The 24,575-nt window shown below is 42.1% G+C and overlaps 1 protein-coding gene across 2 annotated transcripts in view; it reads left to right on the top strand.

Moving 5' to 3' along the window:
* Positions 1 to 24,575, top strand: part of PLPP1 (phospholipid phosphatase 1) — a 117,658-nt gene that overhangs the window by 41,173 nt on the left and 51,910 nt on the right. The window contains exons 2-3 of one of the 2 annotated variants that reach the window (XM_039545915.1): positions 3,904 to 4,055; positions 10,197 to 10,477. In XM_039545915.1, coding sequence (XP_039401849.1) covers positions 3,904 to 4,055; positions 10,197 to 10,477 — 433 coding nt within the window. The remainder of the gene's footprint in view (positions 1 to 3,903; positions 4,056 to 10,196; positions 10,478 to 24,575) is intronic. The other variant, XM_039545914.1, reaches the window with a different exon arrangement.

Genomic DNA, 24,575 nt, shown 5'->3' with positions numbered 1-24,575 from the left:
GTATGTGCTTCCCACAATGGTATGGCTATGGACAATTAAAATTAAAGTACTCAACATGACTAGGATAAAAGTACGCTTTAACACTTAATAAAGACTGCAAGTTAATATATTATCTGCTTTTTATTTTACTAGCATCCAAAAGTGTGCTAACATCTCCTAATATGGACACGCTTACAAAGAAAGGGCCATATCCTGCAGATACTTATGTACCTGAATAAATAGCCATGTGCAAATCTTATGGGACTGTTGGTGTGAATAAAATTACTTTCATGCATATTCTGTGTATGATCAGGGTGTAATTGCAGATAAGATATGGGAGGAGTAAGGGAAAAGAGAAACATCCAGTAAGACTGTCTGGGTACTGGTTACTAGTGCACAGCATGATGAAGCAAAAAAATTTGACACACTATGAATAATTTCCTCCAAGAAACTTGCCATTGCTGAACTGGGTTCTGGAGGAGGGAGTATAGCTTTGGAGACTGCCTCAAGGAGGATATTCATGCATATTCTTTGACAATGAAGAGAATGAAAATGACTTTGGGAGAAGTGGCCAAATAGGCATTCTGCCTGCCCCCTCCTAAGTGGGATGTAGAGCATGTGGGTGAGCATACAGAAAGATCAAAGTGCATCTGTAGAGAGAGATTTTGTTTCATAGGGACTCGAAAATGGTGAGATACGGCTTGCACGTAACACACTGGAGAAGGGGGAGCCACTGCAGCAATTCAAAGGGATTTGTGGATGATGATGATGATGTCAGATATAGTCTGTCTGCATTTGAGTTTCTAATCCCCTTAACTTGGAGTTACATTTTGTGTTCCTTCTCATTAACGCCTACAAATCATTCTGGGGGCAGAGATTCATTCTAATGAAGCTAAACAGGTGGTAAATTAACTGAATCTTGTTGGGTTTTGGTTGCTTCATGAAAACTAGAGCATTTGTAACATTTTGATGTGAATTAAATGCCATGTTATAGCTGTGTTTGTCCCAGGAAATGAGACAAGATAGATGTGATATCTTTTATTGAATCAACTTGCGTTGCTGGAATTGGATGGATTTTTGAGCTTCACAAAGCTCTTCCTCAGGTCTGGAGAAAGTAACTGGAACCTCTGCTAAATAACTGCATGCTCATCATGTTAAGTCTTACACCTGTGCTCTGTTACATTTTAACCTGTGCTGTACTTTCTCCTAGGGTTTTGCACACTTGTCACTTTCAGCTGTTAGTCACTAACCAAAACAATGAGGTCAACATGGCTCATAGCCCAGAAGCAATTTAGATTTTGTGAAGAATGGTGCATGGTGGAAAATTCCTGACCCGAGAGAGCTGAGTGGTGGTGGTTATGTATAGCAGTAGATGCATGTTAACTAAGCTTTTACGTTTTGGAAGGCCTGGTTTGAAATATTAACCAATAGCTGATGCTCCGAAGACACACCTTTCACCCTTGCAATACAGCTAGCCAGCTCTACAATTCTGTATGCAGGCTTAGAGATTGTTTTCCCCTGTGACCTCCTGGTTTATATCTTGAATTATGTGGAGGAGAGAAAAAATAAATCTGTCTATAAGCAACCTGACTTATACTTTTTTCTTTAGCTAATGAGATTGCTACTCTGCTACATCCTCAAGTCTTTCTTAGAGCAGCAAAGGTTAGGGAGTGGGACCTAGGTTGCATCCATACACTTGCTATACTGGTGATCTAGGAGATCCCAGGGTAGCTGTTGGTTATAGACAAGAAAATATCTATCCTGCTAAAATACAGCTCTTCACTGAGTCTCTGCCATGCATACAGAAGATGAAATGGCACAGTTTTTTCTCTCTTGATATATATTCTTAGATTAGACTTTGGGTTTGATCTAATTAATAGGAGTAAAGGGGTGGTGTTGGGGGGATGGAAGAGCATGGTTTTGAGTAATGATGATGTAAGTGGGGAGACAAGAGGCTTGGTCTTTGACAATGTTGGCTTACAGTTACTAGAGTGCTTGGTTTTTGTATTTGTCTCAATGCCATTATTTGCTTGAATCTTGCGGGTGTTTTCTGTTGACTAGAGTACTGATAAGAAGCTCAGTGTTGTACAGAACATGCACTAGACAAGGTCCCATAGGTTTGTTAGGATGCTTGGATACCACTGTGATAAGCACAGAACTACTTGGTTAAGTAGATGGAAAAACATTATCTCAGACAGACCTCTTTAAGGTGGTACTTTTTTAGCATCAAAGGAAACGAGTGTCCCTCGTTGTGTGTGGGGTTTTTTTTTTTGCTTGCCTGTTCTCGTAAGCAGCACTCTCTGTAACCTGCATGAGGAACTGTAGTTTTACTGCAGTGAGCAAAATTCTTAAATCAATATATTGGGCACTTAAATATTCTTCACTGTGAACTTAATGACTTCTCTAGCACAAAGTGTGTGTGTCTGGGGAGGGGGGGGGGGCGAGAGGCTTCCAGTCGTCCACCCCCAGCCACATAACTTCGCTCTCTTCCAATGTTCTGTTGTTGGCATCTTTTCCCATTCTTCTTCTGCCCCTCCCATGCCTACCTGCTGGAGATGTCAGTTTCCTCCTTGTGGGCCCGTACAGAGGGATTGGAGGTTCCTTCTCTCTCTCACAGAGGAGGGATGTTTCTCTTGGCAAGGGTGGCAAAGTTCTTCCTCCTCTCTGATGGAAGACTGGGAGATGTCTGACAGAAAATTCCCTCCACTACTTCATTCCTTCATGGTGAGAGGACTGAAGAGCAGGATTGCTGCTGACCTGATCTGTTGCCTCATGCTAGATCAGAACATCTGTTGTAAATGCTGCTTGGAGTCTTGGTCACAGCTTTGTACTAAGAAACATCCAAAATGGAGCACAGAATAAAGTGCTCTCACGGCACTGACTGGGGAGTCACTAGACCTTCACATGGGACCAGGGAAAGGGGAGAATTAACCTACTTTTATTTTTCATTTGTCCAGTTTATTAGCTTCATCTTTAACTTCCATTGCTTAATCTCTTCTCTCTCCCACCACTCCCAAATTTCAATTCATCCAATGTTGGGGTTAATTTTACTACTTGATGTTTTACATACTGGAAGAAGAAATAGTTTCTATCCCCAGACAGCTAAAGAGGGACTAGGGTGACTTAGTGTTCTTGAGTTTGAACCTATTCTGAACCTCTGTAGAGCCAGCTGATCAAAGAACTAAACCTAGTGAAAATGCCACCCCAGGCTTTTGATATGACTGCCTAAGCTTCTGCACACCTCTGCCCAGACAATTTCTGTAGATCATATCATGATTAAGGTGATTTAAAGGTGTTCTTTAATAAATGTTGGCTCCTGAAGGCTTCCAGCACAGACAGTGACCATGTTTGTTCCAGGGCTCTATCCAGTATGCATGAACTGGGGAAACCATGTGTAAAAGCATTCTTTCCTCCTCTTCCCTCCACCCCCCAGCTGCTTTACCTCCCCTCAACCTCCCTGCCTTGGTGAAAATGAAATCAAACAATTTGCACTCTCTGGAGTTGGGGAGCTGGCCAGAGAAAAGGGCCAGTTGGACCTTGCTTAAGAGTAGGATCAGAGCTGAAGAGGCACACTGGACAACTTAACAGATGCCTCAAAACTGTTCAAAGAGTCCTATTTTTGGAATATTTTATACTGGATACATAGTCAGTACACTGGTGAGGGTGGAGGGAAATTCTGATTATTCTGTCCTTCTCTGTGCTTATGAACATGTACACTAGCAATTTTCAGCTAAGGGCCATGAAGCCTAGAAAGCAGCCTTTTGATAAAAACCCCCAAACATATAACCTTCTGACTTGCTGCATGTTTGCTCTTTCCTTTTGAGCACTTATTTCTCTCTGACGGAAAATGCTTGGGGATACTCTTTCTGATTTTAAATTTCTGAATTTTCCTGTGTAATATTTTAATTTTATTCCTTTTGCTAGCGGGCCTGCCTTTTGCAATTCTCACTGCGAGGCATATCCCCTTCCAGAGAGGAGTTTTCTGTAATGATGAATCTATCCAGTACCCTATCAAAGATGACACCATTTCTTATGAGTTGTTAGCAGGAATAATTGTTCCTTTCAATGTAATCATTGTAAGTTAAACCTATTTTTCTCCATTACATTCAATTTTAGTAGGTGGGAGTGGGGGGTATAAATGATGTATTACTAGATTAATATATTGGTAAAGCAGTGCATTCTTCTTAAAAGCAAGGACAAGCTCCTCTGTCCTTATTCCAAGTGGAGTTAGAATAACGCAAGTGTTTGCGTCAGGGTACCTAAAAGGTTTCTTATTGGCCCCAATTAATAAATTCCATCAGAAAGCGAACACCTTGGCATGACAGTGGCATACATATTTTGATTATAGATGTCTTATTCACATTTGAGGAATTATGGGACTAATGGCTCCTTTTCCTAGTTACAAATATACATCTTAAACAAGGAAGTAAAAAGTACTGCAACCTTGTATGTTCTTTGAGAGTGTCTCTAAAATATAAGAGCTTGAGACAACTGCTTCAATGTAAGTAGTAATTTGCCACCCAATAGTCTGATACTTCCATATAGAGAAACAAAGCTGTAAATTCTGACTTCTGAAGAGTAGAACACAGTGGCTACCAGTCAGAATTGATTGCAAACAGTAGCTTGTAGTAGATGTATAACTTAATTTACACCAAATAAGCAGGAGGGTTGAATAAGAGTGGGTTCTTCAAGTACTATTACATTCGGTATTTTGTTTACATCAAGGATAAAATTTGGCTTGGTGCAAAAGACTACCGTCAGCATCAATACTTATTACCCTGGTTATAGTTAATGCTGCCTGCTCTAGAAGCAGCTCAACACTTTTAACAGTTTTAAAGCAAGTATTGTGGAACTCCCTTAAATTTTTTGTCCAACTTTAACGTGGCTGTATAGTCACGGCACCAGGGCTGGGAGAGAGCTCTCCCAGCGTTGTAAAAAACCCAACTCCACGAGGGGAGTAGCTCCCAGCGCTGTCTATACTGCCAGTTTACAGCGCTGAAACTTGCAGCACTTGGGGGTGGTTTTTTACACCCCTAAACGAGACAGTTGCAGCACTGTAAAGTGACAGTGTAGACAAGGCCTTTAGCAATCGGCTGAACAAGAAGTAGGACTGAGTGGGCTTGTAGGCTCTAAAGTTTTACATTGTTTTTGAGTGCAGTTTGTAACAAAAAAAATACATTTCTAAGTTATGCTTTCATGATAAAGAGATTGCACTACAGAACTTGTATGAGGTGAATTGAAAAATAGTATTTCTTTTGTTTATCATTTTTACAGTGCAAATATTTGTTATAAAAATAATATAAAGTTAGCCCTGTAAACTTTGTATTCTGTGTTGTAATAGAAATCAATATATTTGAAAATGTAGAAAAACACCCAAAAATATTTAATACATTTCAATTGGTATTCTATTGCTTAAAGGTGCGATTAATTGTGATTGATTGTTTTAGTTAATCGTGTGAATTAACTGTGATTAATCGACAGCCCTAGTCTTTTTGTTCCTCTGTAAAGCGCAAGTGTGTTCTTGAAATGCTTAAATTTAAAACGGCCTATGTCTGAGGTGCTCTATATTAATCTGTAACCTTTCAGATTTTAACAAAGCTTAGAATTGTCAAACTCTCACTTTTTGGGGGGGTTGATAGATTTTTAAAGGCAAAAGGGACCCATTATGATCATTTAGGCCTTGGCTACACTTGTGAGTTACAGCACAATAAAGCAGCCCTGGGCGCCCTAGCTCACTCCCCGTCCACACTGGCAAGGCACGTAGAGCGCTCTGACTCGGCAGCTACAGCACTGCTGGTGGTACTCCACCTCGGCGAGTGGAATAACGTTTGCTGTGCCCCTGCTGGAGCGCCATGGCACCAGTGTGAACGAGGTGTTGCGTTACTGTGCTGCAATCAACCTTCGGAAATGTCCCATAATCCCCTTAAGTCAAGTGGCCACTCTTGTCACTGTGAAATCAGCTGCAGGGATGTGGAAATGCCCTTTCAAAGCTCCATTTTGGAGAAGCCGGCTGCTTATTTACTGTTTGCTTTGAATGAGTGAGAGAGGGGAGGGGGGTCTGAACGTACAAGACAACATGCTGAGACACTCTCAGCACTCCAAAAACCCTCTCTCCCCCCACATAGACACAACACATTCCCTGTCACACTCCACCCCCACTCCCCCATTTGAAAAGCACATTGCAGTCACTTGCATGCTGAGATAGCTGCCCATAATGCACTGCTCCCAATGCCGCTGCAAATGTGGCCATGCCAGTGCGCTTGAAGCTGTCAGTGTGGACAGACTGCAGCGCTTTCCCTACTGCGCTCTATGAAGTTGGGTTTAACTCACAGCGCTCTAAGGGCATGGCACTTGCAGATGTAGTTTTATAGCGTACATAACACAGGCCATAGAGTTCACCCAGATTCCTGCATAAAACTTTACTTGAAGTTGCCCCAGCACACTTTTTTTTTTTGTAATATAAAGATCTCCTCCAATCTTAATCTTTAAGTTAAGTGTCAAAACTGGGACTAGTAGCCAGGGCTGCCATGTCCCAGTCTGGCACCTTATCCCCTGGACCTTTCCTGCTGCTCTAGGAGCAGACCTTTTGCGTATGGGACTGCTCCACACTTAACTTTAAGCATGTGCATTTGTGGGAGGTTTTTTTTGTTTTTTTGTTTTTTGTTTTTTTTGGGGGTGGGGGGGTAAGCCTGTTGATGAGAAGGACTTCTGGCCACAGATAAAACGTCAACATTTCTGAAAATGAAGTGCTCATAACTCCTCCTTTTCAAATAACTAGGAAAACTCTAGGCTAATAGTAAACTGGCAAACTTGAAAAGTAGCAGGTTTTTCCAGATCCGCTTGCTGGTGATGTCAGCAGCCATCTTATAAGGGGGTGAACAGACTTCCCACCAGATTTTTTTTTTTAAAGCAGGTTTAGCAGGAGGAAGTACTAATGTTAAAAACAAATTATGGTGTCTTTTTTTCTGGTTCTGTTAATTTCTCCTCAGGCTGTGTACACCATTTACTAAAAGAGGAAAGTGGGTCCAGGGCCCTGCTCTGATTTCTCTTTACACTGATGTAGCCCCATTGACTTCAGTGGGGTTCTAGTTCTCAGCAGGATGAGATCAGAATCACAACCAGTGTCCACAATAAGATAACCGTTACTTGCTTTCACAGAGAGTCAGTTCTTGGAAGCCACTGCCACTAGCTGTTCAAGAACTGCTAATTGTAATTTAATTTTTTTTCATATGCAACTTGTTGGCTGTGTGAGGAGAAACTTTTCACTAAGAGCTTTCAAAACCCCGACCTCTGTTTTGCTGGTGTAAATCGAAGTAACTCCTTTGATTTTAATGTCTTTTTGTGGTACAGGGAACAGAATTTGAGCTGCCAGCACAAAGCAAAATGAATACAGCTTTCATTAAATACAACCTTCATCTTTAATATTGAAGTCTTTTGTCTGTGTCTGTGTGTTATCCTAACTTAAACGAAAGGGGGTTGTAAACCTATAACTGGAATGCCTTTGTGTGCTTGTATGTAATACACCCTGTGCTTCGCTCCCTCTTCCCCATGGGCCCTCTGTGCCCCATGCTCACATACATACTTTCACACACAAGCCCCCCAGTCAGTGACCATCCTTCCAGATGAAGATGGGATCTCTGAGGGTCTGATCCAGCACCCATTTGAGTCAATGGAAAGGTTCCCAATTGACTTCAGTGGTCATTTGGATCAGTCCCCTAAACAGCACTACTGGGCCTTTCTTTACTGGGTCCCAGAATGAGTCAGGTTCTCAAGTACATGTCTGACTTCTAGCATAGGAGTAGTCCCATTTCTGAAGTTAGACACTTGCTTAAGTACATTGTTGAAGTGGGGCCAGTTTAGGGAAATACTGCTTAGCGTTTCCAGCCCAGGACAACCAGACAGCAAGACATCCAGTCTGGGAATTGCAATAATGCTTTACTTGTATTATAGCAATTGGAAATATATTTTCTTTTAAAGAGTGTTACTACTACAATAGTAATGTAATTGGCTTCTGAAATATTAGGGCTACAATTCACAGATGGTAAAACGTGAGGGAAGAGACAGGTATGGCTTAGTACCTTTTACACACAGGAACGGTCTTGCAACTGAACAACCTGTTTATAAAGAATTTTTACAATTATGGGTAGAGTAATGTGAGCCACAAGACTAAGTCCACTTACACCTTACTGAATATCTTCCACCTAGGGGTCTCAGTTTTTTTATTTGGTTGTGTGGGTGAGGGTGGCATGTGACTGTATGCTCTGCAGCAAGATTGATACAGACTCCTCCTTCCCCACCCATCTATCCCCAAAGCTGTTGACTATCTTGTTCCACAGAAGTGGATAGCACCTGTCCTATGGGATAGATAGTAGGAAAGAGGTTGCTAACCTTTTTGTTGTGCTAAAAGTAACGTTTCACATTCAATGAGTTCACTAAGTGTATGTCTACACTACGCACCTTTTAGTGACACAACTGTGCTGCTACAGCCGTGCTGCTAAAAGGCGCGCAGTGTAGCCACTGTTTGTCGGCAGGAGAGCTCTCTCTTGCCGACAAAGCACTGTTCACACTATCGCTTTTTGTTGGCAAAATTTTTATTGTTTTGGGGGGTAGGGGAGTGGGGTTTCACACCCTGGAAAAACAAAAGTTTTGTCGTTCAGGTTTCAGTGTTGACAAAGCCTAACTTGCATCTTGCTCTGATGCTGAGTGTAAAAATTGTCAGTCCTGTACACATGGTTGAGCCATTGCCTTACACCTGGTAGCTACTTACGTCTGTAAAAAGTAAGTGTAAATCAGAGTGGCAGCATTTTACAGTTATTTTGCACAGGTCTAAACAACTAGACAAAGTGCAAAGCGGTAGAGAATCAAGCCCTGCTTTTCTTAATCCTTAAAAGTATGTCTTCAGAAGTAGAACAATACTGTGTTTTGTTAATTAGCATAATTCAAACTATTTTCAATAATTTCTAAACAGCTTTTCCATGTGTGCATGGAAGGAAAAAACTTCCCATTACGTTAGTTGCCTTAGTGGGATGAAGTATCAGAGGGGTAGCCGTGTTAGTCTGGTTCTGTAAAAGCAGCAAAGAGTCCTGTGGCACCTTATAGACTAACAGACGTTTTGCAGCATGAGCTTTCGTGGGTGAATACCCACTTCTTCGGATGCACCCACTTATTCACTTGCATCCGAAGAAGTGGGTATTCACCCACGAAAGCTCATGCTGCAAAACGTCTGTTAGTCTATAAGGTGCCACAGGATTCTTTGCTGCTTTTAGTGGGATGAGTCTCTCTTGTTCATCGGATTTTTTTTTTCAATAGGTTGACTGATGATTCAAATCCAACATTTCTGCTGCTTTCTCCCCTGTAACTGTGTATATAATGACATTGGATTAAGTAGTTTTATATTTAACAAAATTACTTTTTACCCATTTCCCACAAGAGACTGAAGTGAAGGGAGAAAACACTGAAAACGTCTTGGTTTTATGAACACAAGAGAATACTCTTTGTTCTACCAATACGATGCCAAAAATAGAAAAAAATCAGACGCGTGAAGCATTCTCCTCAATTATTTTTGTTAAAACTTAGCTTCCTAGAGGAAACCTGTCTTTAAAGATTATATTTAACTGAGGAATAGGAGGTTCCCATTTTACAGAATTGGCCTTTAGCACCTCTGGCACCAGTATTCAGATTCAGCCTTTTCAATTAAAGTTGTGACTTCCGCAAACCATGCTTCTGGCACAGCTGATAAATTCTATTCAGAAGAAGGCTAAGAATGAACGGAAAGTTTACTTAGAATTAAATGTCTCTTGGGAAGGGGCTACTCATCAAACTGAGTGTGAAGTAGTGTGGGAAAGGTGGGGTTTTTTGTTTGTTTTTTTTCTCTGAGGAAAAAGACTCAAGTTTCCAGTGTTTCTATTAAAACCATCACCATTACAACTGAATATAAGGCAGAGAATGAGAACAAACTATCTTGTTTATATTAAAGCTGTTTAAAATTATGTTGGCTCAGCCGTTGGAATTTATTCTTCTGAGTGACTCCCAGAAAAATCTTTGTTGCTTCCCCCAGCTTAACAATTGTACAAGATTTTAAAACAGGAAATTGTACAAATATTGATGAGATTTACGACAACTGTTGATGTTTGTGTGTTTGTTTTGTTTAATTTTTTTCCTCTAAGGAGACATAGGTGTGTTTCTCTATTTAACTTGTCTTTATCTCTGTTTTTCAGATAATCGTAGGAGAAGGCCTGTCTGTCTATTATAACTGTTTGCACTCGAATTCATTTGTCAGAAATAACTACATAGCCACTATTTACAAAGCCATTGGGACCTTCATTTTTGGTGCGGCGGCTAGCCAATCCCTGACGGACATTGCCAAGTACTCCATAGGTAGACTGCGGCCCCACTTCCTGGCTATATGCCAACCAGATTGGACACGAGTCAACTGCAGTCTAGGTTACATTGAAAACTTCCCATGTCAAGGCGACAAAGTACAAGTTAATGAGGGAAGGTGAGTAACCTAATGTACTTTGGTCTTGAAGGATGTTATCTTGTATTATAAATCCCTGGAGACAATGAGGGTTTGATGGGTTGATTTCTCCTACTACATGCTCCATGAGTCCATTGGAATGGATTTAGTGATCTAATAGACATACAGAGAACCTCAAAGCACATGCTCAGGCACTAGACTATCTTCTTTTATCTCTCCTCCTCTTTCCCCTAAACCCACAAATGTATTCTTTATAAGCTATAGGACAGGGGTCGCGACCTTTCAGAAGTGGTGTGCCAAGTCTTCATTTATTTGCTGTAATCTAAGGTTTCGCATGCCAGTAATACATTTAACATTTACAGGGGCCACGGATGGAACCCCAGACTGGCAGTGGGCTGAGTAGGGGCAGGACCCCAGGCCGGCAGCAGACTGAGCTGCTCAGCCCACTGCCGGTCTGAGGTTCTGTCTGCCAGCCCCTGCCAGCCGGGGTCTTGGCTGCTGGCACCGCTCAGCCCGGTGCTGGCCTGGGGTTCTGTCCATCCAGGCCGGCAGTGGGCTGAGCAGGACCGGCGGCTGGGACCCCAGGCTGGCAGCAGCGTGCCACTGTAAAATCAGCTTGTGGGTGCTGCCTTTGGCACATGTGCCATAGGTTGCTGACCCCTGCTATAGGAACAGGACTTCAGCTTATACACAAAGTGTACTCTTTGTTTTTTTTTTTTCAGTTGTTTCCTTCATCAATTTTGGGTGACCAGAAATGTGCACCAGCCCTTTAAATTGGTAGTTTTGGGGACAGTCAAATAAGATCCATTTGGAAAGGAAACCACTGTATATTCTTCCTGAATGAATAAGTCTGAAAGCTGCCTTCCCAAGCTTTTCTGGGGTGAGTTTGAGGAAGGGAGAATAATTTATTCATATTTAAAATAGAAGAATAAGTTAATCAAAAACAGATGTATCTGTATAAAATGTATAACAGGCAAGAGGATAATGTTGTGCATTTTGTCCATTAAAAGCCCAAATAACTAATTTTTAACAAACATTTAATATCCATTGAAACTAAGAGGTGAAAAGGGAAACAAATTAATAGAAACAGATGTGCCGTGACATGCTTCAAAAGTGACCTGTACTTGTTCCCCCCTCCTGCTAGTGTCCTGTAATCTGATATCTGTCTGAGGAATGTCCTCAAACAGCCAATAATGTTAAGTGTTGAAATTTTAGATGTAGTTTGAAGTATTTTTCAGAATAAACAATCCTGGTATTAAAATGGCTCGAACTCCCAGCAAGTTCTTTTTGTTCTATATACTTGGAATGCTTGCAGTTAGGAAACTTCACCAACTGACTTTCCAGGTTTTTTTGTTTGTTTTTAAAAAAGGGAAGCTTTTTAATAGGGAGAATTTCTTCAGATTGAAGACCTTCTACATCTCTTTAGTTCCATCATTCCACTTCTGCATTAGCCAGCTTTCCCAAAATCTCAGTCCCCTTCAGAGCTCTTATAATACCCATAGAGTCTCCTTATAACCAGGGAACAGTGTAGTGACTTGAATACATTTGGGACCAGGTTCTGCCTTTTAATCAGGGGCGGCTCTAGACCCCAGCGCGCCAAGCAGGCGCTTGGGGCGGCATTTGGCTCCCGTGGAGCTCCCGCCGGCATGCCTGCGGCAGGTCCACCGGAGCCCGGGACGAGCGGACCTGCCGCAGGCATGACTGCGGCGGGTCCCGTCTTCCCGCGGCTCCGGTTGAGCTCCCGCAGGCATGACTGCGGCGGGTCCCGTCTTCCCGCGGCTCCGGTTGAGCTCCCGCAGGCATGCCGGCAGGAGCTCAACCGGAGCCGCGGGAAGAGGGGATCCGCCGCGGGACCGGGGAAGGGCGGCGCAGCGCTCCGCGCTGCTTGGGGCAGCGTGATCTCTAGAGCCGCCCCTGCTTTTAATGGATGTTGTGCATGTGTCAAAGTACCTGGAAGCTGTACGTACATTAGACAATAGTACTTGGTCCCTGACTTGGAAAATTGTTTTTGTCTATTACAAACTTATAATAGCATGAACAGCACTTCATTAAATACATACTCCATAGGTAAACCACGGCTTACTCTGTTGAGTGAGTTGTAGAGCAGATGACTTTTTTGCTTTATATTCAGGGCTTTTTTTTTTTCCTGATTGAATATATTGTGGCCAAAGACCATCTTTGTTCAGTTAATTTGAGTTCATTCAGACCATAATTCTTGGACAGCCTTCTCACTTGTGGGTAGCTGTGTTTAGTCAGAATACCCATTCTTAAACGATCACCCCAATATCTCCTTCTAGAAAGGTAGGTGGCCTATTTTAGTGGGTGTAGGGTGTTTTTTGTTTTTTTGTTTTTTGGGGGGTAGGGGGGTTAATCATCAAGTACTTCCTCCATGACTGTCTACTTCAGGCAGGGAAAAGGCACCAAAATCCCATTTTCATGAAAATCATTGTCTTTGAAACTTTTTCATAAGGCATTGGCTTCTTTTCTAGGAACACTGACTAAGCAACTTTTCCAAAGAACTCTGACTTACAGTAGAAGTAGCTTAAAAAGCAGGAATAATTTAAAAGGAATTGCCTTTTTCTTTAATTTTCTGCCCAAGGGTAGTTTGAGTGTGTGTATTTGTATTTTACTTTGTTACAAAGGACAATAAAATGGAGGAACAGAAGTGTCTTGAGGTTAAATAGGAGCAGAAGCAAGATCTTGGCAGTATGGTATCTTGTCAGCTTTGCTTTGTTTAAATACAAAACTAAAAAATTGCAACAGCTAAAAGTCTCAAGTTCATATCAAGCAAGGGAAGGTAAGTGATATATATGTAATGTGTAGGCTCTGCAAGCTCACTTTTTCTCTAGACCAGTTTTGTCCTTCATATGACCTTCTGTGACTTGAGCTATTTTTGTTTATAGTTGTAACATTTGACCACTGTTGCTCAAAATAAGTTTTGTTACACGGGACACTTACTTTTGGTATTATACATCTATACAGAAAAACAGATGGGTTGTGTTTGAAACTTAAACTTAGAACTCTGGTGTCTTTCCAGGTAGAAAGGGGGGGGGGGGGTGGCTGCACAGACTCCGCCTGTTGAAGGAGAATGTACTAAGGGTTTAGTTGCATTCAGCACAGACCAGGGTCTAAATGCAGCTTTTGGTATCACTCCATTGACTACTTCAGTGGGGTTTGCTCAGACAGTGGTTGAACTGGCCTCTCCTTTGAGAAATCTCACTTGAGTGGGGAGGTTTGTTTCTCCCTTCACTCTTCTCAAACTGTCTTAGATTGACATCTTCATTGGGGAGGGGAGTGGGAGATGCAGAATTAGCTGAGTTGATTGTAGCGCATAAAAACCTATATAATCTGGATTGTGTGTGTCTTGCAGTTGGGTGGATGGTCTAGTGGTTATGGCTCTAGCCTAGGATTTAGGAAACCTGGATTCAAGTCCCTTGTCTGCCATGGATTTCATTTCCTCTGTGAACTTGGCGTCTCTGTACCTCGTTATCCCCATTTTACAGATGGGGGAGGGGGGAAATAGCACTTCCTTACCTCATAGGAGTATTGTGAGGATAAATACATTAAAGTTTGAAGAGCTCTGATACTATGGTACTGGGAACTGTAAAAGTACTTAAAATAGATTAGTGTGGAAAAATAAAATCTGTTAAGTATCTAAAGATTTTGATCTTGAAATATTTGTAGCCTATGACTAGCATTCAGGAATCTTGGCTTACCTCATCGTTCCATCTCCACTTTCTCAGGAGCCATGTCGTTATGAACGCTTAAAAGCTACTTTCAAAAGTGTGTGTGTGTGTGTGTGTGGGTTTCTCCCATCCAGTACAAGATATCAGTGTTACTGCAAATATTTTCTCCATTAATCCAGATCCTGGGAACCCTACTTAGCCTCACCCTGATACCGCATTATGAGATATAAGGCCAAACCTTCTTGTGTATGCCAGTGGCATGGGGGAGCAGGCAGGTTTGGGCTCCCATTGTTGAATCACGGTTGCTACTGAATTACTTAATTCTAAAACTGCAGTCTGCTTCCTACATAGTTTTTTAATAAAAAGAACAGGAGTACTCTCCATTTTAAGCAATGGAATCGATGGCCTGCAGGCATATGTGCACCAGTGTTGTTGCAGTTCATGTACAAATGGTCAGTCATGGATCTAGGTATAGGCATTTGTGGGGGCCAATAACCTTAAAAATCAGATCCTAGCAAGTCACTAGTGTATGTCTACACTACAGCAGCTCAGCTATGGCGCTGCATGTGCGCCATCGTAACAGCATAGTGAAGATGCTTCCATCCATGTGGTTAATCCACCTCTCGAGCAAGGGTAGCTAGATTGACAGAAGAATTCTTCCATTGACCTACTTGTGTCTACACAAGTGTAGACCAGGCCTAAGACATTAGGAAGCAGACTGCGGTTATAAAAGCCCGACTTGCACCCACCTCTGTGGTGATTAGACACACAAACATAGCCATCTGTTAGTCTATAAGGTGCCACAAGACTCTTTGCTGCTTTTACAGATCCAGACTAACACGGCTACCCCTCTGATACTTGACAAACATAGCCATGCAAATTAACCTAGGCTCTGTAGAAATTTGCCACTGTACGATCTAGTTAAGTGAGTGACTGAAATACCAAGTCTTGGGGCTGTCTGTGCTTGTGAAGTTTGTGGTCGTGGTGTAGGTGGGACCTGAAAGCCTTGGTGCATGCAAAGGCCAGATACTTCAGACAGCTGAACTGAAAAATGTGTTCTCTTATTGAGCCCAAAATATACTCCGGCTATGAAATACACCTGACCTATATACTTAGTGAGATGCTCCTAAGCATTTTCCATTTCAAGTATTCATAACTAGCTTGTTGAAAGGTCATGGCAAATAGAGAGGGTTAAAAGTTTAACCATGTAATCCATTCACTATTCTAGGTAGTAAGTCTTAGTGACTGTCATAAACATACATAATATCAGAATCCAAGATATTTATCTTTTGGACCTCTAGCTGTAGATGTAGGACTTGGATACTACCTATTGCATCTGCCTTGATAGCTCATACTATTGATCTAACAGTGCTCATTGTTAAGTGGAGCTTTAAAGACAGCATAGCTATGGGAAGTTTTCCAAAACTGCTATTATTTTATTCTATTTTTCAAACTCTCTTGCCATATTTTATTAGGCGTAAGGGCCCAGTGGTGTTAGAAGTATTGTAAAATATATAATTTCTCTTTGGGAGGAGAGGAGGAAAGATAATCTCTGTAGACTGAATGTCCTTTCACTGACATTGTATTTCCAGGACTGAAAAAAGATGTAACTGCATGTTGAAATCTTGTCCATACTTAGAGGTGTCTAGAGTTAAGTTTTAAAAAGTCTTTAAACCTACATGGAGTCCCACATCTCCTTTTTGGCTTAAACATCTGTTTGTTCTAAAACTCTATTTGAATGCAAACCTTCCCAGGAAGCTAATACAGTATACAAGTATAATAATACTGGCTTACCCAATGGAATCTTTATAAAGTATGTGTGTATTTTTAGCATATATAAAACAATATTGTTTCTCTTGCATAGAAAACGGAGTGCTATACTTTTTTTTTCTTTTTTTAAAAGAAGAGCTAATCGTATCCCTTTTTAGCATTTTACAGTCCTGGCAGATTCAATAAATAGAACTAGTAAAACAGGATGTTGTACTTAGTCCCCTTTTAGTTACAAAATGCTGTTGGGTTTGTTTGTTTTTTTTAAAGAAGTCTTTGACTGAAAAGTGTCTAATATGCAAACTTTTCACAACATACACAAATTATACATGTGTGCCTATGCACACCATTGTTTTCATGCTTGTATGTGTGTATATACTGTACTGACGAGAATAAGGAAATAAGGGTGGAAGCTCTTCTTTGGACTGTAATTTTCTTAGTCATTTACTTGTTTTTGGTGTAAAATGTTGATCGTTTCACTAGAGTGAAACCATCATAATGGAGTGATCATTTATAGCTTACGTTCTGCTCTGTGCAACCTCAAAATCAGCAGCCAAATTCCCATGGAACTTAAGTTGGGTCAGGATTTTATCCATGGTATCTTGCCAGGTTCTGCTCTGCCCTGTCTTGGATTCCCAGCTGCTATTTCTTTTCCATATTTATGATGAGTGATTTAATGGTCTCAATCTTCAAAAATACATAAGGCCTTGCTCTCTGCTTTGGTTAAGGAGCACTGGTGAGGTACAAGGTTGCTGTAAATCTCACGTTTGTGCTCCCCACTCCCTCCCACTCCTGATCGTGGGGCTGCCACATTCACTGCTGGTCCTTAGATGCATGTTAGAGGCACTAGTGTAAATTGAACTGCTTTAAATGCAGATGAAATCCTGACCAGGGATCAGTTGTGTGGGCTGGGATTGCCCCTGGCCTCTCTGTTGATACTGGCAGAAAAGTGAGAGTTATCGTAGGAAACTCTCTGCCATCAAAAAGACCCCATAGCCAGCAGAAGTACTTGTAGGGCTGGATTCTACTTGGAGTGTGGGCACCCTGCATTTGTGAATCTGCCACAAGGCTGTTATAGGACTGTGCAAATTTCACACTGCCTGCCTGTTTCTAAATGCATCCAGTCAAAGCGAGTGGGCCTGAAATAATGTAACTTTATATTATAAAGGACCTCCTTGCCCCTCCTGCTGAGGAAGCAATGTAAAGGGATAACATAAGGCAAAATAAATACAGGTTTAGAAACTTGGCCAATGCAAATATGAAAAGGATTTGGAGGACATGGTAACAAATAAGCAATTGCTGATCTTTTCCAAAAATGTTTAAAAGTGGAGAGAAGTGGCTGGCAGGGCATATTGCAGCTGAGGAGAGTGTGCTGCTGTTTGACACGACATGGCTGAGATTATTAAAATGTGGATGAGGATCCGTACTCAGGTGACCACTAAGACATGGCTCAAGGAGTTCTTGAATGTAGCTTAATCCTATCCCATATAGGCCTCAAAAAAATTTAAGTGGCAGCCTAGTCAGTCCATCCATTTTATAGCAGGGATCCTTATATTGTGTGACTTAAAGGCAGAGCTGTAACTAGCTATTTTTGTGCCCGAGGCAAGAATATAAAATTGTGCCTTCCCCCCCCTCCATATAACTTCATAGTAGTTACTTTGTTTACATTTTTTTAAACAACAAGAATAATAATGATAATAAATGTTCTATTTATTTTAATCCTTAAGATCTGCATAAAAAATCAACTAATACATATAAGGTTTGCATCGTGAACTGTGGGGGTTGGGGCTCGCAGCCACGTGCAGGTGTCCAGGTTGGGGCTTGCCTCACAGCCGCGCGTGGGGGTCGGGGGTCGGGGGTCGCAGCCTGGCGCACGGGCTGGCAGCTGCGTGTCCCGGTCGGGGGCTCGTAGCCCCATGCAGGGGTTGGGGCTAGTAGCCCTGCAGCTCCACACAGGTCGGGGCTTGCAGCCATGCATCGCGGTCGGGGCTCGCAACTTGCAGCTGTGCGCCGGGGTCAGGGCTCGCTAACCCCCACATAACTGGGTCGCAACCCCCAGTTTGAGAACCAATACTTTATAATTACTGTAGGGTGTATTCTATTTATTTTCCATTTATGTTGTACATTTGTCATGACAATGTACATATTATGTGCTTTAATTCTTATTTTATGAAAAATTATAACTTAATTTGTCTTTTTCTGCGCCCCTCAGCTTTGCACGCCTAAGGCAAGTGCCTCACTCGCCTCACCCTTGTTATGGCACTTTTTAGAGGACAGGGATGTTGCCACAAAATCTTCCTCTTACTGTCGAATTGTGCTCCAGAATCTAAACTGTCATTTAAAAAGAAATACATAGTTTCTAGCCTTTATGGTATCTGAGGGAATATTCAAAGAAACTGAACATAAACCCATGCAGCAATGTTGTCTGGAATCTGCAGCCAACCTAAAAGGATAGTGTTGGGAGGTGTGAGCCGGTCTATTCAGCTTTGTAAGGTGTTTTTGGCTCCTAAAACGAAAGATGACAACTTAATGTCAACATGCAGCCATTCCACTCCTAATGACTTGAACAGAAATATCTATCTAATGTGCTGGCCTCAGATGCACGGTAGCTTACTGAAAGATCCAGCTGCCAAAATCTCCAGCCTCCTCCTGACAACTTCTTCAGTGCATTTGTGCTGTCAGTGCTAATACCAAATAGGGCACTGGAAAGCTAGAGGCTGAGGGACTTTGCATAGGTTTACCAACAGTGGGTGGGATTTTCAGAAGTGGTTAAAAGAGTTAGGAGTACAAATCCCATTGATTATTCTCCCCCGCCCACTGGAACTTGTGCTCTTACTTCCCTTCGGTGCTTATGAAAATATCCTGCCTGCACGCTTGATAGGACTTCTAACCTTTTGACTCACTGCATTCCTTTGTTTGCAGGAACTTACTACAGGACCCTCTTTAGACAGATTTTTGGTATTTCAGAAAGCTATATGCAAAAGTTAATCAATCACTCTGGTAAAGCTGTGCGAGGCCACCTAGGCCACTTTAACTTATTTTGGGGGGGTTTAGAGATGGGGGTTTTGGTTTTTTTTTAAACTGAATTATTGTAGAAATGAAGGACTGGAAGGACCTTTGAGAAGTCGTATAGTCAGTCTCCCTTCCCTTCCCCCTATCTGCCCCTTGGTACTGAGGCAGGACCAGGAATACCTAAATCATCCCTGACAGGTGTTTTGCCTTACCAGTTCTGAGTGGGGGTTCCTCATGATGGGGGTTCTACAACCTCCCTTGGTAACTTATTCCAGAGCGAACTATCATTATAGTTACGTGTGTCTCCCCCAGCCCCCTAAATATCTAACCTAAATCTCTTACTGAAGATTAAGCCCATTGCATCTTGTCCTACCTTCAGTGGACATGGAGAACAAATGATCACTGTCCTCTTTATAATAGCCCTTAACTCAGTCATCTTTTCTCAAGACTAAATATGCCAATTTTGTTTAACCTTTCCTCATAGGTCAGGTTTTCTGTCTCTAATAATTTTTGTTGCTCTCCTCTGTCCACATCTTTCTTTAGGGTGGTACCCAAAACTCTGAGATTTCACCAGTGATGAGTAGAGAGACCCAATTACCTCCTGTGTCTTGTGTATGACACTTTTTTGTTATTACGTCCCAGAATATTAGCCCTTTTCACAGTTGTACCACGTTGGTGGATCATGTTCAGTTTGTGATCTGTTGCAACACGCAGATCCTTTTCTGCAATACTAGTGCCTAGTCAGTTATTCCCCATTTTGTGTTTGTGCGTTTTTTTTTCCTTCCCAAGTGTAGTGCTTTTCACTTGTGTTTACTGAATTTCATCTTGTTGATTTCAGACCAATCTTCCAGTTTAGAAATCAAAATTACCTTGATAATATTTTTGTAGCCATTTTAATTTAAAAAAAAATCCTCTGAAAAGCCTTGTTGCTACTTGAACTTTCTCATCTCAACACTTACTAGAAAACTATATATAAAAATATGCAACTAATTTTAAACCAACTTCATTTTAGCGAAAGAAAGGAAACTACATACTTCTGAGTAAAATAAGGAGAAAGTTGGAAGCAAACTGCAGTCATTTTCCTAAAGATAGAAAAGCCACCTTTTTTGTAAACCAATCTAGAGCGAGGAAATTTGTCTTTTGGGTGGTTGTTCTGTATACAAAAATGTTATAATTGTAGTTTGCTTGATATAGAGACCGTGTTTGTTTTGAGATGGTGTTTTGCTTATTTTGACTGTCCTAGTTAAAGATAAAGCATTAGAACCAAAAGAAACCTTCAGTTAAGGAGTGAATTCAGCTTGTAACAAACACTGTCTACACGGATGAGCACAGCTTGAGGCAGATTGAGCCTTGGTAATGGATCATAGATTTTTGCAATGGGATGGGATGAGTGTACAAAGAAGCAATATTATGCAAATTGACTGCATCCCTGTTGGGGGAATCTATTGCAGGATACCACATTTCATATACAGAAGTAACCTTTAAGATCCTATTTGCAGATTGTCAGTCTTTATTCATAGACACTAAAGCTAATCCATTCAAATGGTGCTCAGTTGCAGTTTTAGTGTAACACTTAGTTCTTACAGAGCACTTTTCATCAGTAGATCTGAGTGCTTTCTATCAAGAGTTAGCATCACCATTTCTGTTTTACAAATAGGAAAACTGAGGGACAAAGAGGTGAATGACTTGTCCAAAGTCTCAATGTGTTGCTTTTCAGGTAGGCAAAAGTGGCTGTTGCAATATGTGGTGGGGACCAGATGGTATTCACCTAGGAGTTCTGAAAGCCGTCTTTAAGAATGTAGAGAAGCATAACGTGCATCTAGGTTTGTTGGAGAAAGTTTTATTTTCAGTTGAAAAGAGCATTAGAAGTTAAAACTACACTGTAACTCTATAGCATGTGCTATATGCAGGTTATAATATTTATAGAATTTAATATAGGACTTGTGCTGCCAATTTTATATTATGTATTATAAACTTGGCATTGCAAACATTGCATTATAGTTTTTTTTGTTTAAAGGTCAGGTATACTGAGACTGCCATTATTAAATGTACTGTTACCATTTCTAAGAATCGCAAGTGTTTATTCTATAAAAGTCCGCAGCATCGTTACTTAATCTGTCCTGAATAGACTCACTTTGAATTTAAAGGAACAGTAACTTAAATCAGACTTTTCTCTGAATGCTTAGTGCAGGTGATTCCTATGACACTATAATTAAAAATTTACAGGAATTCTTAATTTTACTTCTCACTTAATCCATTTCTCTGTTGCCTGTTATGGCTGCACAGAGCCTGTTTTTGTGGCCTTTTCCCATACTAAGGAGAGGGAGGAGGAAACCACACACAAAAGGGAAATGTGATTGTGAAACCACAAAAATTGGGGACTCGGTGAGTCTTCCTCTTCCAAGCCAAGCCCATGATCGTAAATAGTTTTGGGTACAAGAACTGATTTTTGTCCTCCCAAGATTATCTGGGAGTTGGCTGTCTTTTTTCCAGTCCTATAAACGATGATGCTGGCGCACTTCATTTTAATACAGTTGACTCTGCTCTTCTGTTCCAAATCTTCAAGGAAAATGTTAGCATTTATTATGTGCACTATTGAAACACTGGACCATCTGACCATGCTAGTGCCTTTTTACACACATCTCCTCAATATTTTTCCTGGCCATTCATTGCAGGCAAATCTCAAATGTATTCAAACTCCCACGTTCCTTTCTCTTTGAAATTGCACTGAATCCTTTGACTTTTAGCTACTGTATTGATTTGATGCTTTCTTTGTGCAATGTATCATAAACAGGGTGCGTATGGGAACTCGACAAGTGTCTAATGAACGTGCTTAAGAACAGTTTAAATGCTCTGGTCTTGTGATCAGATTGGGTATTAATATGAAGCTAGGGCAGTGTGGAAGAGACAGGCCATACTAGACTAATCCATGCTGTAGCTTGTTGTCTAGGCAGACACTAGGGCCCAGATCCTCCCAGGCATTTAGGTGCCTAATGTCCCATTGAAATCAATGGGACTTATCTGTCTAAATACCTTTTGAGCACCTGGGCCAAAGATCCTCAGCTGTAGAGAGCATAGTGCAGGAGTGGTGGTGGAGGTCAGGTTTGTCCCCTGTTGCAACCTAGAGCAACCCAGAGGCTACTCTCGGGCCAGGTCTACGCTAAAAAGTTAAGTTGACTCAGCAGTGTCACTCGGGGTGCAAAAATCTATACCCCTGAGTTACATAGTTATGACAACCTAACACCTGGGGTAGACAGCCTTAAGTCCATGGAATAATTCTTCCATTGACCTAGCTACCGCCTCTCGGGGAGAGGGATTAACTAGTGGGATGGGAGAACTCCCCCTGTTGCTGTAGTAAGTGTCTACATTGAAGCGCTACAGCAGTTCGGCTTCAGCGCTGACACTGTGCTGTTGTAGCAATTCCCGTATAGGCATAGTGGAGTTTAAGCTATCTGTCAATGGCTCCAAGGAGCCTAGACAGCCGTAAGGTATTGTATGGGCATGGGGAAGTCCTGGTCAAATTCTTACCCCAGCTATGCCCATATCCTGGCAGCAGAGAGGGATGATGGGGTATGTAGAAGCTACTACAGAGGCTTGGCTAAACTGGGGCAACTAACTATATCTTGTAGCTTGCTTCAGATTCAGAGTAAGTAGGTGGTGTGCCTAAAGCCCCCACACTGCATCCCAGGGTCTGGCTGGAGGCTAGAACATGTCTGAATACAGTTAAACATGGTTGTCTAGCCACAATAAGAATATAAACTCTGCTTCATGCCCATTCCCTATAATACTTGTAAGACCTGCCCCTAAGGAGGGGCAGTGTCTTGGGGTCCGCCTCTGCCTTAATTTTCAAGAGATAGTTGAGGTAGAAGGTATAAAATCATCATTGGTAACTAGCGGTCAATAGGCTCGTTATTTTAACTGAGGTATTGCAAAGGCTGGTTTTACTCTTGGACAGAATAGCTGGACATACTTGCTGTGCAAATCAGTGTGACCAAGCAAAGTGAGCTCTCAGTTAAACGGCAATTAAGCTCAAGCTGTCAAAGGTAGTTTCTACATTTTCTCTTTGCTAGGTGGGGGGCTAATAGCACTTTTAATCACTGGGCTCTCATTAGTTAATCCCCTTACATCCCCACGAGGTGAGTACTGTCATTTTAGAGATGTGGGAGGAACAAAGGCTGAGAGGATAAATGGCTTGTCCAAGGCCTTAATGGGTGGCTATTCTCAGTGTTGGCATCAAAATGCAGGCGCTCCTGGCCTGGAGTCGTGCTTGGATCACTACACCATGCTGCTCTGAGGGTATGTAGTCCTGGTAAATGCCCAGCCCTTTGTTCTGTAACTCATCGTTCCTCCCTGATTTCTATTGTTTCATCTGACTGCTATTGCAGTGCCTTTCTTCCTAAAACTGACAAACAGTCTTTTGTGCCACTGGCATTAATCTTGCTCTTTATCTGCCAATCAGTGGAGCAAGAAAGTATTGGGGTCAGCACATCCTCTCCTAGTGTTCAGTCTTGTCAATCCCGTTATGCGTCTCTCTCTTTCACTGGCTATCGGTAGCAGGAATCCTGAAGACTTTTTATTTTTATTTTATTTTTTTTTTTTTTTAAAGAAGGTGTTCTGTTCCATAGCAGAGTCAGATGCTGCTGACATTTTACCAGGCTGGCAACAAGTAATGCTAAGTACTTTAAAACAATAGATTACTTTTGGTCCACTTCCTCTGTTCTGTGTAAAAGTTTTAGCATGCAAACAACAATTATTTTTTTTCTTCTGCCCTGCTTTGTAATTTCCATTGACCTCAGCTCTTCAGTTGTTTCTTAGCTGGAAACCTGAAGTCTGGTCTAAACACCAATTTTTGTACTAGTATAACTTGCTTTTTTTGTTTTTGTTTTTTGTTATGGGTGTGATTTGTTTTTATACCAGTATAATTATACTGGCACAGCCTCTAGTATGGATGCAGCTGTAGCAATATAAAGGTACTTTATACAGGTGGAGCTTATTCCCCTTCCTGTGTGTGAATAGCTGTCGGTGTAAGCACCTTTATACTGTAGAACTTTGCCCACACTAAGAGGGTTTTATTGTTTTAACACTGGCACAGTTAAAACTGTACAACTTCTTGTATGTAGAGGAGCCATAAATCTTCTTTCTTCTGTGCAGTGTTGGATTTTTCTTTCACATTGACACTTGGTGCTCAATGGTGCCCTCTGCTGTCCTGAATAGAGAAGAATCAGAGTGAGGTGGGTGGAAACGGACCTGGGGTAGACGGTGTTGGTTTTGTGGCATTGCTCCTCACAGGGGCGGCTCTAGGCACCAGCGGGCCAAGCGCCTGCTTGGGGCGGCATCCTGGGGAGGGCGTCATTTGGCTCCGGTGGAGCTCCCGCCGGCATGCCTGCGGCAGGTCCACCGGAGCCCGGGACGAGCGGACCTGCCGCAGTCATGCCTGCGGCGGGTCCCGTCTTCCCGCGGCTCCGGTTGAGCTCCCGCAGGCATGACTGCGGCAGGTCCGCTCGTCCCGGGCTCCGGTGGACCTGCCGCAGGCATGCCGGCGGGAGCTCAACCGGAGCCAAATACCGCCCTCCCCAGGATGCCGGAGCCGCGGGAAGAGGGGACCCGCCGCGGGACTGGGGAAGGGCGGCGCAGCGCTCCGCGCTGCTTGGGGC

The sequence above is a fragment of the Mauremys reevesii genome, linkage group 6 (genome assembly GCF_016161935.1).
Source record: "Mauremys reevesii isolate NIE-2019 linkage group 6, ASM1616193v1, whole genome shotgun sequence".
Classification (NCBI taxonomy): domain Eukaryota; kingdom Metazoa; phylum Chordata; order Testudines; family Geoemydidae; genus Mauremys; species Mauremys reevesii.
Note: the sequence above shows the minus strand (reverse complement) of the source record. Positions and strands in the feature narration are given on the sequence as shown.